At 42.2% G+C, this 18,720-nt stretch overlaps 1 protein-coding gene across 1 annotated transcript in view; it reads left to right on the forward strand.

Annotated features, from left to right (window-relative positions):
* LOC110530319 (beta-1,4-galactosyltransferase 2) overlaps positions 1-18,720 on the forward strand; it is a 147,153-nt gene that overhangs the window by 114,848 nt on the left and 13,585 nt on the right. The window contains exons 4-6 of the mRNA XM_021613255.2: positions 1,659-1,846; positions 3,407-3,529; positions 12,416-12,520. Coding sequence (XP_021468930.1) covers positions 1,659-1,846; positions 3,407-3,529; positions 12,416-12,520 — 416 coding nt within the window. The remainder of the gene's footprint in view (positions 1-1,658; positions 1,847-3,406; positions 3,530-12,415; positions 12,521-18,720) is intronic.

The following is an 18,720-nucleotide window of genomic DNA, read 5'->3' on the forward strand; positions in this document are numbered from 1 at the left end:
TTACTCCCTTTTCTCCCCAATTTCGTGGTGTCCAATTGTTAGTAATTACTATCTTGTCTCATCGCTACAACTCCCGTACGGGCTCCGGAGAGACGAAGGTCGAAAGCCATGTGTCCTCCGTGGCACAGCTTGCGCTGCGATGCAGTGCCCTAGACCACTGCGCCACCTGGGAGGCCCTGTTTCCTACTTTTTAATGACGTACAATATGTTTTTAATGTATTATACAGCTCTTAGCTACGTTAAATCTAAAAACAGATTTTCATGAAGCCAATATAGGTTGAAAACTTATCAAACAAATATATATAAACAAAGGTGTTGACCTTGTTGATCTCATTTTACTGATAACTGTCCTCAGCGATATGTTTGTACCAAGTTAATGTGCTCCTCATGTCTCCTCGTGTTTGGAATGCCAGTGCCAGTGGATTTGTAACAATAGATTTTACCTGAGGATTATTTGGTTGCATCTCAGGTATTACAGGATTACAAGGGATTATGTGTTGAACTAGATTATGAGTTCAAATGTTTAAACTGGTACGGTACTTGACCTGCGACACTCTGATTGGACCTGTAATCAAAATAAGCGAAGCATGTTGTGATGTGTCATTTTTCTTTACGTAACACTGTTTATTTTTAGTTGTCAGACATTTAATGACGGCCATAATTCCTGTGGAGTTCTTTACAACATGGACCATTGTCTAAACTGTCCTTATGCACAACATGGACCTTTGTCTAAACTGTCCTTATGCACAACATGGACCTTTGTCTAAACTGTCCTTATGCACAACATGGACCTTTATCTAAACTGTCCTTATGCACAACATGGACCTTTGTCTAAACTGTGCTTATGCACAACATGGACCTTTGTCTAATCTGTGCTTATGCACAACATGGACCTTTGTCTAATCTGTCCTTATGCACAACATGGACCTTTGTCAAAACTGTGCTTATGCACAACATGGACCTTTGTCTAATCTGTGTTTATGCACAACATGGACCTTTGTCTAATCTGTCCTTATGCACAACATGGACCTTTGTCTAAACTGTCCTTATGCACAACATGGACCTTTGTCTAAACTGTGTTTATGCACAACATGGACCTTTGTCTAATCTGTGCTTATGCACAACATGGACCTTTGTCTAATCTGTCCTTATGCACAACATGGACCTTTGTCTAATCTGTGTTTATGCACAACATGGACCTTTGTCTAATCTGTCCTTATGCACAACATGGACCTTTGTCTAATCTGTGTTTATGCACAACATGGACCTTTGTCTAAACTGTCCTTATGCACAACATGGACCTTTGTCTAATCTGTCCTTATGCACAACATGGACCTTTGTCTAAACTGTCCTTATGCACAACATGGACCTTTGTCTAATCTGTCCTTATGCACAACATGGACCTTTGTCTAAACTGTCCTTATGCACAACATGGACCTTTGTCTAATCTGTCCTTATGCACAACATGGACCTTTGTCTAATCTGTCCTTATGCACAACATGGTCTGACAGGACCATCAATCAACACGTTCAATTGAGGCTTGCAAATTCATCCTTCAGAACCCATTATGAACTATGGCAAAAAAATATAACTGAATTCACTTAAATCTCAGTGTCCATCAGTTTCCGACCAGTTTTTTTCCCGGTGTTATCTTGCAGCTTGGTGAGGAAACCTTCAACAGAGCCAAGCTCCTGAACGTGGGCTACACCGAGGCCCTGAAGGATGCAGAGTATGACTGCTTCATCTTCAGCGACGTGGACCTCATCCCTATGGACGACCGTAACCTCTACCACTGTTACGACCAGCCACGACACTTTGCCATCGCTATGGACAAGTTTGGCTTTAGGTAGGTCAATTGTATTGTGTACTCTCGCTCCCATGTATATTTACTCTAAAATAAATCTGTTATTCATTTTCTGAGCCTATTCTCCTACCATCTTAAGCTTATTAATTTGGAAAGGGATAGTCCTCATATAAAAGTTTGAAGGTATTGTTTTGGGACTGCACACGTGATCTGTACAGGATGATGTAACCAAAAGTACTGTTGGAGGCTCATCCCCAGTTCATTTGACTGACTTTAAGATGAACGTTCCCTCTGTCTTTCATTGGAATCCGCCCAGCGCTCTCTGATGTTTAATTTTCTGTATGGGGCCAAAGAGCAACCCAATCCTAACACATTATTATATATTGTTTTGGTTAATGTCAGCAGTCAATAAATATTTTTGGTGGTATCATTTTACGAATAACTTTACCTGCTGTTGATAACACAAGCATTTTAATGTCGAATTGAATACCCACAACTTTATCCAGTGAATGTGTCCTGCCCCTACTGTACACTGACACCCACAGCCTGAGTTAAAGGGAGCTTTTTCTCACATCTAACTCAGCCCTATCCACATACTTGATAGCCTTGAAATTGGCAATATAGTTACAAAAAGCCCTGAACACACTCATGCCTAACAGACAAATTCACCCCAATGCCATTTTACCTGCTTGGATATGCAATTAAAATTGCTGTGTAATTTGTGACAGATTGATTGAACACAATTCCTCAGCATCTAGCCAGGCTTTGTATCCAGTGCATGTGGACTAAGCAGCCTTTTTGCTAAACATCTTATGCAAGTCCCTCAATGCACCAGCGTTGACTGCTAATATCAATAAACTGTGATGATAATCCCATTTCTAAACTGTATGGAATTCACACTAGAGGGGCTTTCTCCTGGCTACAACATTACTTTCTCTAATGACTCACACATCCTCCAGCAAATAGGCTGCTTAGAAACACACATGCACGCACAGACACACACAGCCACGGATGCACGCATACAAGGACACACACACACACACAACATTTTCTCTATATTGTTTGTGTGAAGGCTGCTGCTACAGCAGATGTCCTCATTAGTTTTTTGCTTGTTGTCTTTTTACATAAAGCTCCCTGTCGCTGGCTCTGTCTGACGTCACAAACACACACACACTCACCACTGGCCTGAGGCAGACTCCAGGCACCCGCCATGATACTCGGCTAACCTTCTGCACCGTGGAACATTACAATGGGGCTCTGTAGAAAGGCTCTCTCTCCATCTCCAAATCTTCTGCATATCTTCAAGTCATGTGCATAAATAATAGCACCTCACATCAAGTGACACTTTTTCCCTTTAACTTTTGAAGCAATCCGAGCTACTGTAGCTATAGAAACAATACATTGTTCATTTATATATTTTTATTTTGTTACTTTTGCTCGCATTCTTATAGTACGTGTTATGTTGTAATTTTCAGTTGTCTTGAATGCAATACAGTAGAGTATCCATATTTGACAGGCTTGTTTTTTTAAAGGCCAGGATCTGTAATGAACCTCAAATCTGACAACCGCCTCAATGCTTTGACAGTTATTTTCCCCTTGCAGGCTTCCTTACGCTGGGTACTTTGGCGGGGTTTCTGGGCTGAGCAAAAAACAGTTTCTCAAGATCAATGGCTTCCCCAACGAGTACTGGGGCTGGGGAGGAGAGGATGACGATATCTATAACAGGTAGGACTGCATGGCAGAAATATTCAAAAAAACACCCATCAATCCCAACACAGCACAGTACCAGAAAAAGAATGGTGCAGCCGTTTTATTTGACACTTAGATCATAGCTGATACAGTAATTTGCATATTGGTTAGAATATTTTTACCTTTATTTAACTAGGCAAGTCAGTTAATTAAGAGCAAATTCTTATTTACAATGACGGCCTACTTTGGCCACACCTGGACGACGCTGGGCCAATTGTGCGCCGCCCTGTGGGACTCACAATCACGGCCGGATGTGATACAGCCTGTAATGATGCACTCTTGCACTGCGATGCAGTGACTTAGACTGCTGCGCCACTCGGGAGCAGTATCAGTCATCGCTACTTTAACAGCTTTGAATGATTTAACGCTGATAACATTCTAAAGGCACAGATGAGGTATTAAAAGAGTGAAGTAGGCACAGCTATAGGTCTTTTTAAACGCAAAATGTATGCCTGGCCTGTCACTTTACTTTATCATTGAATGCTTTTTTCCTGAATGTCCAGATAGAATGTCATTCTCTCGCAGTGCTGCTAGCTCACAGACAGTCAAAACTTTAATAGCATGATAGTAGCTGCAATAGATTTGATCCATTAAAGCATCAAGATTTCCCCTGAGATGTTTCCTTCAACAGAGCTATTTTTGTTTCAGTGGATGTTGTGGGATGCGCTGGGATGTTATCCTCCTGCATGCTGCTGCTCAGGCCAATACATGAGCGTGAAAGGCTACATTCAATGTTGTAGACACCAAAATAAGCATGTATAAAAAAAACATAAAGGTTGTCTTTCATTGAAATCTAGAATATTTTCAGGGCTCACTTGTTTTAATATAATTTTATATAAAGCAATTTGAAATGTCCTTGAATATACACTGGATCTCATGGCCAGGCAGAGAGGGGACTGATGATGATGGTGTTAGGCTAGCTTGCAGCAGAGTGAATAGACTCAGGCTACGTCCCAAATGACACTCTATTGCCTATATAGTGTACTACTTTTGTCTCTGGTTAAAAGTAGTGCACTATATAGGGAATAGGGTACCATTTGGGATACAGACCCAGACTGTGCTGTGCCTAGGGGGATGCTGTTGGTCTCTCCCCTAGGCACTCAGCGAGATGGTGATGTGTGAGTGATGGGGCCTGGGCTGTTGCTGGTGTCTCTCTTTCTCTCCCCCTCTCTTACAGACCCTGTGGGGATGGCTCCTTTCCCTGAGTCTAGCTGCTACAGGACATGGCATCCTAGCCCAAATTGGGGCCTGCCAACACAATCCCAGCTCGGGGGAATCCATGTCCCTGTTCAGTGCTTTGAGGCCGTGCCCACAGTCTGTTGATCAGAGGTCCAAGGGATGTCAGTGACAGCACTCTTCCCTCTTTAAAATCACATCTTCTTTGTAGGCTAGCATATGGGTCCTTCCACATAAAAAAAACACAAGAAAGAGGATTTTGACACCTACCATATCAGATTGTTCTGAAATCGTTTTTGTAGTTAGTGACAGATACGATTAGCATTCCTGAAACATTATTTTGTTTAAATATAATTTGATCTCTGAGAAATTAAACTAATTGATTGCATCCAAATTTGCCATTTTAATTTGTAGGATTCAGATAATATTCAATAAATATAGTACCCAACATCCAATTTGGACTTAACTTCTTCCTACCAATGAGTAAGCCATGAAGGAATCGCAACAAAATGTCAAAAGCCACCCACGGACCCCCATACCCTATGCCAATCCCACCTCAACAACCAGTATACCAGTTCTCTATGTTTGACAAGTAGTGTGAAGCTATGGCTTGTAGTATTACTTCTCCATACCATGTAATGTAGAGAACCCAGCCACAAAGTCATAACAGCTTTCCCAATTTGGCAACAAATGCTACTCCGGTGGGAAAAATCAATAGGCGAATATCACAGACAATCACTGGCGTGTAAGTAATACTGTGAAACACTATGATTCCAATATTAGTGCTAGATATGTTATGGACATTATCTGAAATTACAATGCTAAAATTACAAATATTAAAAATAAGTGTAGCAACTTTCATTTCCATGAGATAAAATTTCAACAAAATAATGTTTAATGCATGTCAATATTACTTGTTTGTATCTACAGAAATGATTTCAGAACAATCTGAGATGGTGGGTGTCATTGCTTGCTGAAATGACATGGAATGACTCCTATGACTTGTAGAGAAATTTGATTGATTCCTTTGTGACAGTAAGGTTCAGTGGGTTCAGCCTAAAGCAGGGACTGCACCTGCCTGGAGTGCACTATGTGGCACTGGCATACTGGCTCACAATCCCGTATTGTAATAATAGCTGATGCCTCACACACTCTGTGATGTAGCACAACAGATCTTCCAGCAATGAGAGAGGCTAACTCAGATTAGAGTGATTAAGGGGAATAGTGTGTTACTGTGTTGACACATTGTAGTTCAGAAGAGCACAGTCACCAAGAATCCAACCACAGTTAATGTTAGAGCAGTAAAGACAAAACATACATTTTATGAATCATGATTTTTCATACCTTTATTTAACTAGACAAGTCAGTTAATAACACATTCTATTTTCTATGACGGCCTAGGAACAGTGGGTTAACTGCCTTGTTCAGGGGCAGAACAAAAGATTTTTACCTTGTCAGCTCAGGGATTTGTACTGGCAACCTTTCGGTTACTGGCCCAACACTCCAACCACTAGGCTACCTGCCGCACCCAATCTATGATTCATAACCTATTAACATGTGTTAAGACCTCAAAGTGCATTTTGTGACATTTCCATTTTGTCATTTATTTACATCATATCTTGGTTAAACTGCAGAGGCTATGCTGTGCTGTAACTCCAGTGACAGCATAGCACACTTAGTGGTGATGCATGGTAGTGCACTCAGAGCCTTGCTGTGTGAACGGTAGCACAATATTGTGGGGAGTTCCTTGTTTATTGTAGTGCTTTTTGGAACTGTGCCATGCTGTCAGAACCTGCAGGGGAAAATCCCTTATGATTTGCTTGGAGGGAATACCTCATGTTACAGACGGTGCCAACTTTAAAAAAAATAATCATAGGTCTTTTTGGAAAAATGCCTGAGTTGATTTACCCCCACTCAAACAAACAGTTAAAGGGAAGAGGGTGGTTATTTTCCTGGCGTTTTTTAATGGACTATTTTGGGCTTACCTCCTCCTGATGTCTGTCCATTCTCCTTCTTTTGTTAGAAAAAATCTAGATAATGAAATTATTTTGAATGTACATTCAGACACTTAATTGAACTCTATGGTGTTCCTTAAGGGCCCAGTATCCTCCGTTTACTAAGTACCATAGTATTGATTATCTCACACCTGGATTACCCATGCAAGGCTAACCATTGATTGGGAGATAGAGTTGACACTGAGCTCCGTCATCACCATACAGTTTCATTCAGTAAAGGAAGGAAGGGTAGACAGAAATAGCTGGAGGTGATGGTGGCATTACTGGAGAAACAGATAGATGACACTATTTTCCCTGCTTCCTGTAGAGCCCATTCACCCTGAGACCAGCAACTGGAATGGAAGGATACTTAAAAAACTCTCTCTATCACCCCTCCTGGGCATGTACGCACAACTGAAGAGCAGCAGATCCATCCAGTGTCTTGGATGGGCAACTCCTTGGCTGTCAGCATCTGTGCAGTGAAACAGGGACCTGGAGGGACAGTTAGTTCCCTCATATTTACTTCTACTACAAGGTGACTAACTGTCAGAGCTCCGACTGTCTCTTGTGACAGACAGACAGACAGGCTCTGTCTGGTGGCAAGTGCTCTCCCTGGCCTAGACGTACACCTGGCTGATATTGAAAAATATACAAGTCATAGCCTATTTCATGGGCATAAGTGGTCCGTTAATACGTTAACTATCATAGGATTTTCCCTAACAAACACCTAACAGTCCAGACACTATCTATTCTACATTTACATAGTGCACAGTGTCACTCTACTGTGTTCTGTCTTTAATAGAGAGAGGGAGATACAGGAGAAAAATGCCAGCTTTGGCAGGATTCTCATTTCTCGATTGCCCTTGTGTGGCTATTTCTAATTAGAGGGAGACAGGAGGGAGTGGATAGAGAGTGGGCAGGCAGGCAGCAGAGCTTGAACCACCGCAGTCAGCAAGACAGACAGAGCACACACTCAATCCAACATGAGCGATTTCAGGTTCGTTCCACTCATCTCCTCATCTCTCCCCAATGGCTTCATTCTCTGCAGCACTCCATTCATTTCGGTTCTGATGAGGTAATGCCGCAGATTCCAATTCCCCTGGACTCCAAGAGTCTAATGCATTTAAGAAAGACTGGAGAGAAATGGGAAAAAAGCTAGTGAAATTCTTCATTAATTCAATCAAAAGGGCACGCAAGGCCAAATTAGCTGTCCAGACATCTGTATCAAAATTACCACTGTGCCTCAGGAAAACAATTATTTTTTGTTGCAATATTTAACAGGTACACAGAGAGTGAATGATATCAGTGGCAATGTGAGAATACAAAGGAAGTCAACAAAGGAACAACTATTGCAATGTGTATGTATTGAGCGAGAGAAACCATTTTGCAGGAATGTCAACCATACATCAACCATACACACAACTGATAATGTTACTACTTCTGTTTCTTCTCCTTTCTCTAAGCCTGAATAATACTTTGCTTTCAAGGGCAATGTTAATTTAGGAAAACAGATATTTTGCTTCTCAACAAAGAACATCTTATGCCATTGTGCCTGAAAGCAGAGTGAAGAACAGATATTTAAAAAAAATATGTTGTGAAAGGTTGTTTTTCCTTTCATTTTTCCTTTCTACCAAAAACGCTTTGTATTATATTATTATATTATATCGCTCAATGCTCTCTCTTCATCATGGCCCCTTCTGAGAGTTTTGAAAAGGTTTGATTGAGGGAGTTCAAGGAATCTGGTTCAGAATGAAAGGGCCCACAGATCCTTGGCACAGCGCTGTTCAATACGATTGAGCCAATTTTGTGTGCTCGCTGGGCTGAGACAGCAGCATGTGAAGGCATGGAGGAGAGAAGTCAAGCTAATGAGTCGAAGGGTGCAGCAGCAGCACATGGATCCCCATGGCTTTTGACTAAACACAACAGTAAATTATAAAGAAGACCTGTCAGAGGCCCATGTTGTTGACCCATGTTTCATATAGTACAGCTCATGTCATGGACACTACATCTTGCAATCATTCAAGGTCTCTGGTGAAGACTATTCCCAGAACGTGTCCAAATATTTACTCTTCAACTTGTACTAAAGTAAAGAAATGGTTAAAAAAAAAGGATGTATGCCTTACCTCCTCCTGATCTGTCCATTCTTCTTTTGGTAGAAAATAATGTAGTTAAATCAATTATTTTGAAAGTTCTTTCAGACACTTGGTGGTCCTTAAGGACCCAACATCCTCACCTTACTCCTCAAACTAAGTGCCATAGTATTGATTAACTCACACCTGGATTACCCAGCCAAGCCTAACCATTGATTGGGAGATATAGCTGAGACTGTGCCCATCCCCCTGCCTGCCCCTTTATCTCCTTGAAATCACTGCAGATGGTTGAAGCTTTTTCAACCTGATACCTTGAAACCACAGTGAACACTACAGAATGTCCTGAAGCCAAATAAGTCACTGAATAGCTCAGTTTCCAGCTGGACTGAATGATCATCATCAGGTATATGTTATTTAACACAGACCCAGTTAGTTTTAGTAGCTTCTGCCAAGCACTAAATGAGCAAGGTAAACATACCTATTCTGGTTGAATTTTTATTTGACTAGGCAAGTCAGTTAAGAACAAATTCTTATTTACAATGACTGCCTAGAAACAGTGGGTTAACTGCCTTGTTCAAGGGCAGAACAACGCTCTAACCACTAGGCTACATGCCACCCTGTTGCATACAGTAGGCTTCATCCCAAATGGCATCATATTCCCTACACAGTACACTCATTATGACCAGAGCCATCCCACTGGACACAAACTGGTTGAATCAATGTTGTTTTAATGTAATTTGTCAACATATTGTGACATGGAATCTACGTGGAAAATACATTGGATTTGAAAAAAAGTAATCCACGTAAACAGGTTGTTTTGAGGATGAAATTTCAACCACAGGATTATGTCATCATGGTAACCAAATTTCAATATAAACAAACCTTGTTTAAAATATGTTGAATTTGTACCTTTAAAACAATGTCTGATCTTCAACATTATATCCTCTATCAGAACAAAATACAATAGGCTGGGCAGCACCTCTTACTGGAGAATTGATCTATCTATAGCTACCCTTTGGTCTCTCATCCAGGGTTTTAACCAAACCCAGCCCTGCTTAGCTATGATATTTGTCCCTGACTGTGCTATCGTGAGAATCATTGTTGAGAGATCTCCACTTAAAAATGTATTAGATTCACTGATTCTATCGAAGTCATTCCAAAGGGTAGGTTTAACAGAGAGCATTAAATGTGACCATATTTTATCACTCATATATCATAAATTATGCTATTTAGGCCTATATAGAATTTTCTAAGTCATCAATATTGTTTCAAATCAACCCAGAATTCAACTAAAAATAGACAATACAATATGCCTAGGGTTTCAAGCTCTGGTTGATTTCAAATGTAATGATATTTAGTGATATTGAATGGTGTTTGTCAACCCAACCAAATATCAACATTAGAAGGAGATGTATCCTCTGCTTGGATAATTCCATCTGTGCCACTGACTTAGGCGCCTTTAATTCCAGTTGGATGCACGTCTCCATCTCAACCAAAAATATAAGTTAAATAATATCTAAAGTGCATTTAAAGTTTTAATCGGTTTAGTGCTATTCTTTAACTCAGAATTTTGATTGAGATGGAGACGTGAATCTAACATATCAGTTATTAATTTGTAGCTAAACTGGAATTAAAGCCAAACTAAGTCAGTGGCACAAGCAACACTGAACCATGCATGAGAGCACCAACTGTTCCGGACGACTGTGTGATCTCTCTCTCTGTAGCGTATGTGAGTAACACCTTTAAACAGGTTAACATTTGCAAGGCCGGGGGGCCAGACTGAATACCAGAATGAGTACTAAGCGCATGCGCTGACCAGCTGGTAAGTGTCTTCACTGATATTTTCAACCTATCCCTGACCCGGTCTGTAATAACAACTTGTTTCAAGCCTACCACCATAGTCCCTGTGCCCAAGAACGCCTAGGTAACCTGCCTATATGACTATTGCCCTGTTGCAATCACATCTACAGTCATTAAATTATTTAAAAGGCTAGTCAACACCATCATCCCAGACACCCAATCCAGTTCTTCTAAACAAGCTACCCACTGCTGCTACTGTCTTAACCCTACAGTGGGTTAACTGCCAGAAAGACAGATTTTTACCTTGTCAAAATGTTTACCTGGGATTCGATACAGCAACCTTTCGGGTACTGGCCCAACGCTCTAACCACTAGGCTACCTGCCGCCACTATATGTACATAACTACCTCAAATACCTCATACATCAACTCGGTACTGGTACTCCCTGTAAATATCCATGTCATTTTTACTAGTCATTGTTATTTGTTATTCACTGGTTCACTATATCTATTTTATTTATTTATTTTTAAATCTTAACTCTGCGTTGTTGAAAAAAGACCCGTAAGTTAGCATTTCACTGTTAGTCTACACCTATTGAAGCATGTGACAAATAACATTTGATTTGAACCTATTTTTTTAAACAGGCAATCCTTAGTGCTATTGTTTCTGGGTCAAGAATACACAAGGGGAATATTTTGAATTCACTCTCTGCATTATGTATTACCAAACCTTCTCGCTGTTGTTACTTGCAGAAAACACACAAACTCTAACACAACAGAAACACCCTTACTGTACACACACACGGACACAAACACACACAGAGACAGACAGACACGCACTCACGTGCGCACAAACACACAGTGTTTATGTTATTGATCGCCAAGTACTCCAGAGAAAGAGGGAGGTTCAGAGAGAGAGGCAGAAGCTAGCTTAGTGACCCAGCTGGAGCAATGTGATGCTCAAATGACAAATGCAGGGAGGGTCATTTCTTTTATCCAGGGGCTTCACACGGATAAAGAGGCAAGGGGGATATTATAATGACCTCATTCTTCAAGCAATCAAGCAGCTGGAAGCAGCATTTTACTCAAACAAATGGCTTTGTTTTCCAAGACAGTTAGCATGGAGGCTTAGGCTGGTCTCTTCAGGAAAGCTAAGAAACACTTAATGGGAAGAGCCTGGATTCTCTTCAATCTGTTCTACTGAATTTGTTTTCATAAATGTTCTCTTTGACTCGCTTGGCATTTTCTTCTCATCTGGGCTAATGAGGCTTTGATGGCGGGATGCAGAAGCAATATGTTTTACCGTTTGTTTGTCAGTCAGTAAGTGCGAGGCCCACAGATACAAACTGTCAGGCTTGGCTGCACCAATAACACAGGAGATTTAGAATGAATCAGAGCATTACAGAGTGAAATAAAACCATTTCATCCCATCTTGGGGACCAAACATTGTAAACACCCAAACAAACACACGGTTCCATGTTGCTGCGTGAATGAATATCATTTCTTATTTTCCTCCATCTAGGTCTAGGATAGGCTTGCTTTACCCCATTTTTGTTGCATTACAGCTGAAGCTTAACTCAAGATTGCTATTACAGTGTCTCGTTATGGCTGGCATTGCTACAGCTGCTTTGGAGCAGTTATGACTTCCCAATTGGCAACCGACAGTATTTCTTATGTAGTGTACTTCTTTTGACCAGGGCCCATAGGGCTCTGGGCAAAAGTAGTGCACTATGTAGGGAATAGGCTGCCATTTGGGATGCACATTCTAACTGATTCTTTCTAAAGCATGACTCCTCTGTTGTAGGATCACCCTCAACGGGATGAAGGTGGTTCGACCGGACGTCCGGATCGGCCGCTACAGGATGATCAAACACGAAAGAGACAAGCACAATGAACCCAACCCACAAAGGTTTGCCTTTGATTCCTATCTTTTCCTCCCTAGACACTAGCCTGGCCCCAGATCAGTTTGTGCTGTCTTGCGAACAATGACATAGAAGTTGGCAAGACAGCACAAACAGATCTAGGACCAGGCTATTTTTTCCTCCCTAAACACAACATTCATTCTAACTATAGAATGTACAGAAAGTGTAGGTTCTCTAGCTATTGTTTGCTCAGTTACCAAAGTTGTCTTTTTGATAAAGGTTGTCTCACATTCACACATTATACTACCATCTTACGATTGAAGGCTGCTCTAAGATAAATCCCCCATATCATAGATTTGGCAGGAAAATAACACCTCATAGAAATGGATCATCACTGTTTATTCACTGCTAAGAGGGCTCTTTCATGCATGAATAGCCAACCCATCAATGACTCTAAAAAGAGCAGATCGATAACAGCATGGCTATATGCAGCACTGTTAGTTGTGATTGTTCCTAAACCTCAGAACCCTACAGAGCTGAGCTGCAATTTGCAAAACAGTTATTGCATAGCATGAATGGACTCACTGTAGAATTTACAGACTTTTATTGATCACATCTAACCCCCTAGCTGGCTCTTACCATGATAGAAAGGCCAAAAAACCACGGGTAGCCATTTAATCCTTGGGCTACTCTTGTTATTCATTTCCCATGAACTCCCAGTCCCTAGGACTCCCAGTGTGCGAAGATAACAGCCACAGAAAACAACAATCATTCTGACGAGTGCCTCATACATACGAATAATGAACCAATGCAGACCCCTTGTATCGCAAGCTCGAGAGCGTGATAAACTAATTTCCATGGGAGATGAGAGAATAACTGAATTAAAAGGAATTTGTTGTTACTGCGCTTATAGCCGTGGGAAGTAGGAGTGCTGAGGTTGCTGCAGCACACCATAAAAAATAGGAATAAAACAAATATGTAATACATGTTTTTTAGAATAATAGGATGGATATATTTTGTACTGATTTTGGCGAGAGCGAAACCTCTTCCTCTGCAGCAACACCCAAAAAATATTGCAGCACCCCCACCCCCAAACTACTTCCCACGGCTATGACTGCGCCTAATGTATTGAAACACGTTGATGTAAGAGGGGTTTGCTGTGCTGACAGAGCCAGGGAAGCATGCTGTTGTCTGTTTGGCTTGTGGCTGTGTGGTGACAAGTTGATGGGTTGATACATGATCAAAGTACTTACCATGCAATCCCAATCAACATGATGCATCTTGAATGGCACCCTATCCCCTTCATGGTGCACTACTTTTGAACAGGGCCCATAGGGCTCAGGGCCCTGGTCAACAGTGGTGTACTTTATAGGGAATAGGGTCCCATTTGACGCAACAAATGTCCCTAATCTGATACCATCACTTATTACTAGGTTGACCACATTTAAAATACCCAAATGCAGGACAAAAGCATTATATATTTATTTTTTGGCAGACCCCCCCCCCCCCCCCCCCACCACCACAAAACAAGCTAGTTGAAACACAACTATAGGCTACTCCTTTGCCTCGCGCAAAATGTAGTTATGCAGAAACCGGGATTGAGTGAAGTAGCAGCAAATATGTTGAATGAGCAACTAATGAGCATGGAGAGCCTCACAAGTTGAACGAAATCACCTAATATCTTTTCAGTATAATACGGCTATTTACTTACCTTTGTAGCTCTTCGTCAGAAGCAGGCTTTTTGTAAGTAGTTCAATGTTCTTTCCAAGTTTAGCTGGAATATAGACCGAAACGATTTGACAAATGTGATTGATTGACAATATTACATTGGCCTACGTCTCAACTTGCGCTGAGCAGAATATCAGATCTCAACAACGATTGGAGAAGTGTTTAACATCCCCAGTACCACATCCTCATGATATACATCTTGTAAAAAATGCAACATGACTGCAAACAGATCTATTATGACGAGATGCTCATGTCTCCACCCTAACTATGGCAGTGGTTGTCCCAAAGATGGGAAGGCAGGCGACAAGTTTAGGTCCTAAATAAGCCCATAGAAACACGTTGGGCTTATTTTGGCTAATTTTGGTGAGAGTGAAACCTCTCGCTTTGCCTCTTCCTCCCTGCTGCAAAAGATGCAGGTAAGAATGTCTGACTGAAATACGGGACATATCGACCTTTTTTTGTAAATGAGTGGCGTTTGAATGTGTTGATAAAATGTGGGACATGATTGTTTGGTGCAGGACAATGGGACAAAATATGGGACTGTCCGACTGATTCTAGGACATGTGGTCACCCTACTTATAACATATGTATAAGAGATATAGCTACCCTGCTACCCTGCTACCCTGCACACATAGGTATGTGGAAACCACTTCAAATGAGTGGTTTCGGCTATTTCAGCCACACACGTTGCTGACAGGTGTATAAAACCGAGAACATAGCCATGCAATCTCCATAGACAAACATTGGCAGTAGAATGGCCTTACTGAAGAGCTCATTGACTTTCAATATGGCACCGTCATAGGATTCCACCTTTTCAACAAGTCAGTTTGTCAAATTTCTGCCTTGCTAGAGCTGCCCCGGTCAACTGTCAATGCTGTTATTGTGAAGTGGAAATGTCTAGGAGCAACAAAGGCTCAGCTGCGAAGTGGTAGGCCACACAAGTTCACAGAACATGACCGCCGAGTGCTGATGCGCAAAGTGCGTAAAAATCGTCTGTCCTAGGTTGCAACACTCCCTGCCAAGTTCCAAATTGCCTACGTCGTCGGGAGCTTCATGAAATGGGTTTCCATAGCCGAGCAGCCGCACGCACACAAGCCAAATATCACCATATGCAATGCCAAGCATTGGCTGTAAAGCTCACCGCCATTTGACTCTGGAGCAGTGGAAACGCATTCTCTGGAGTGATGAATCACGCTTCACCATCTGGTAGTCCGACCGATGAATCTGGGTTTGGAGGATGCCAGGAGAACGCTACCTGCCCGTATGCATAGGGCCAACTGTAAAGTTTGGTGCAGGAGGAATAATGGTCTCGGGCTGTTTTTCATGGTTCGGGCTAGGCACCTTAGTTCCAGTGAAGGGAAATCTTAACGCTACAGTATACAATGACATTGTAGATGATTTTGTGCTTCCAACTTTGTGGCAACAGTTTGGGTAAGGCCCTTTCCTGTTTCAGCATGACAATGCCCCCATGCACAAGCGAGGTCCGTACAGAAATTGTTTGTCGAGATCAGTGTGGAAGAACTTGATTGGCCTGCACAGAGCCCTGACCTCAACTCCATCTAACACCTGGGGTTGTGGTGCCCGACCTTACTAAAGCTCTTGTGGCTGAATGGAAGCAAGTCCCCGCAGCAATGTTCAAAACATCTAGCGGAAAGCCTTCCCAGAAGAGTGCAGGCTGTTATAGCAACAAAGTGGGGACCAACTCAGTGTTACTGTAATGCCCATGATTTTGGAATGAGATGTTTGACTAGCAGGTGTCCACATACTTTTGTAGTGTATTGTATGTACAGTGCATTTGCAAATACTTTTTCCAAATGTTGTTATGTTACAGCCTTATTCTAAAATGGATGACATTTATTTTTTTCCCTCATCAGTCTCCACACAATACCCCATAATGACAATGTGAAAACAGTTTTTTTTTAATGTTTGCAAATGTGTTAAAAAACAAACAAAACAGAACCTTATTTACATAATTATTCAGTCCCTTTGATATGAGACTCGAAATTAAGCTCACATGCATTCTGTTTCCATTGATCATCCTTGAGATGTTTCTACAACTTGATTGGAGTTCACCTGTGGTAAATTCAATTGAATGGACATGATTTGAAAATGTATAAACTCCCACAGTTAACAGTGCTTGTCAAAGCAGAAAGCAAGCCATGGGGTTGTCCGTAGAGCTCCGAGACAGGATTGTGTCGAGGCACAGATCTGGGGAAGGGTACCAAAAAAATGTCTGCTGCATTGAAGGTCCCCAAGAACACAGTGGCCTCCATCGTTCTTACAGTTTTTCTCAGTCGCTTTGGTGCATTTCTCACATCATCCCTAACATGTGCAAAATAATAAGTGCATTTCTCAGAACAATTTGTACAAACTGCAATATACAATAGATATATTTCTAAAGCTAGTCAGTCACTAAAAACCCTTAGTACATCTCTCAAAAGTAAATATTCATGCCAATGATCATGTCAGTATCATCAGAATGATAAGTCACTGAGTCATTGTTCACGAACAAGGTCGTCAAAATGTTTAGGCATGTTGTCAATGTAACTGTGTACTTTGACAGTATTACCTGATGTAAACTTAGGCTACAGTTTGGATGACAGTTACTGTAATGAAAATGCACAAGGCTGCACTTCTATGGCATATATCAATTTCAACAGTACTATTTACATATTACTGTATGTGGGTTATTGATTGAAAGAGACTGGACAACCCAAGGTGCACAAAGAAAAAAAAACTAAATTAGAAAGAAACACAGGAAACCACCCCTAAGGCACAACTTTGCCCGCAGCACTGTTGTGCTGTCTCTACACATCCAGACGTTCCTGTCTGTCAGCCCACATATTCTCATCCACATCACACCGGATATTTTCCCTTCCAATGCAACGTGGAAAGAATCTTTTGGAATGCCTTATCCATCCTCTGCAGGCTGTGATGTCCTCACATGCCGCATCCATTGCAGCCAGCAGGGTCATCTGTGTGTGTGGCTGACGATCGTACACCTTCCACCTCCATGCTGAAAATAACTCCTCAATTGGGTTAAGGAATGGTGAATAAGGTGGGAGGAATTCTATGAGCATCCTCGGGTGGGTCACAAACCATTGCCTTATGATGTTTGATTGATGGAAACTCACATTATCACAAATGACCACATACTTTGGCAAATCCTCTCTAAACAGACCCCTCTCATCATCAGGGATGAGAGCCCTGTAGAGAGTCTCTAAAAAGTTGAGTAGATGCTGGGTGTTGTATGGCCCTATAAGGGGGATATGGGTTAGGACACCATGCACCGAAATAGCAGCACACATGGTGATATTTCCTCCCCGTTGGCCTGGCAAATCCACAGTAGCTCTGTGACCGATGATATTCCGACCCCGCCTTCTGCATTTGGTCAGGTTGAAGCCAGCCTCATCCACGTATACAAAGTTGTGAGAGGGTTCACTTGATTCCAACTCCATTATACGCTATACCCCAGAACACACAGTTGAATTTGTTTTGGTAAGGAAGAGTGACATAAAATATACATATATTGCATGTTCCTTCCACAGCAATGGAAATGTGTGCAGTTTATGCTTACTGTACTATGTATCACCATAAAATGTTGCTGTAAAGAAATGACATAGATATATGTTTTACCTGTACATTCTGGTACCGTAGCTGTTACGGTGCGTGAATGAGGACCCAAAAGCGAATTAACTTAAACAGAGCTTCTTTAATTACCAAACATAGGTAGGCTCAGACGGACCGGCAGATTCCGACAGGACAAGACAAGGTTACAGCAAACATGACGACAGTCTGGTTCAGGCATGAAACACAACAAACAAGAATCCGACAAGGACAGGAGCAGAAACAGAGAGAGATATAGGGACCTAATCAGAGGGAAAAAGGGAACAGGTGGGAAAAGGGGTGACGAGGTGGTTAGGAGGAGACAAGGCACAGCTGGGGGAAAGAGGGGGAGAAAAGGTAACCTAACAACGACCAGCAGAGGGAGACAGGGTGAAGGGAAAGGACAGAGACAAGACACAACATGACAGTACATGACAGTACCCCCCCACTCACCGAGCGCCTCCTGGCGCACTCGAGGAGGAAACCTGGCGGCAACGGAGGAAATCCTCGATCAGCGCACGGTCCAGCACGTCCCGAGAGGGAACCCAACTCCTCTCCTCAGGACCGTACCCCTCCCAATCTACGAGGTACTGGTGACCACGGCCCCGAGGACGCATGTCCAAAATTCTACGGACCCTGTAGATGGGTGCGCCCTCGACAAGGATGGGGGGGGGGGGGGGGGAGACGAGCGGGGGCGCGAAGGACGGGCTTGATGCAGGAGACATGGAAGACCGGGTGGACGCGACGAAGGTATCGCGGAAGAAGAAGTCGAACTGCGACAGGATTAATGACCCGAGAAATACGGAACGGACCAATGAACCGCGGGGTCAACTTGCGAGAAGCCGTCTTAAGGGGAAGGTTCTGAGTGGAGAGCCAAACTCTCTGACCGCGACAATATCTAGGACTCTTAGTT

Source organism: Oncorhynchus mykiss, chromosome 8 (genome assembly GCF_013265735.2).
Source record: "Oncorhynchus mykiss isolate Arlee chromosome 8, USDA_OmykA_1.1, whole genome shotgun sequence".
NCBI classification, from domain to species: domain Eukaryota; kingdom Metazoa; phylum Chordata; class Actinopteri; order Salmoniformes; family Salmonidae; genus Oncorhynchus; species Oncorhynchus mykiss.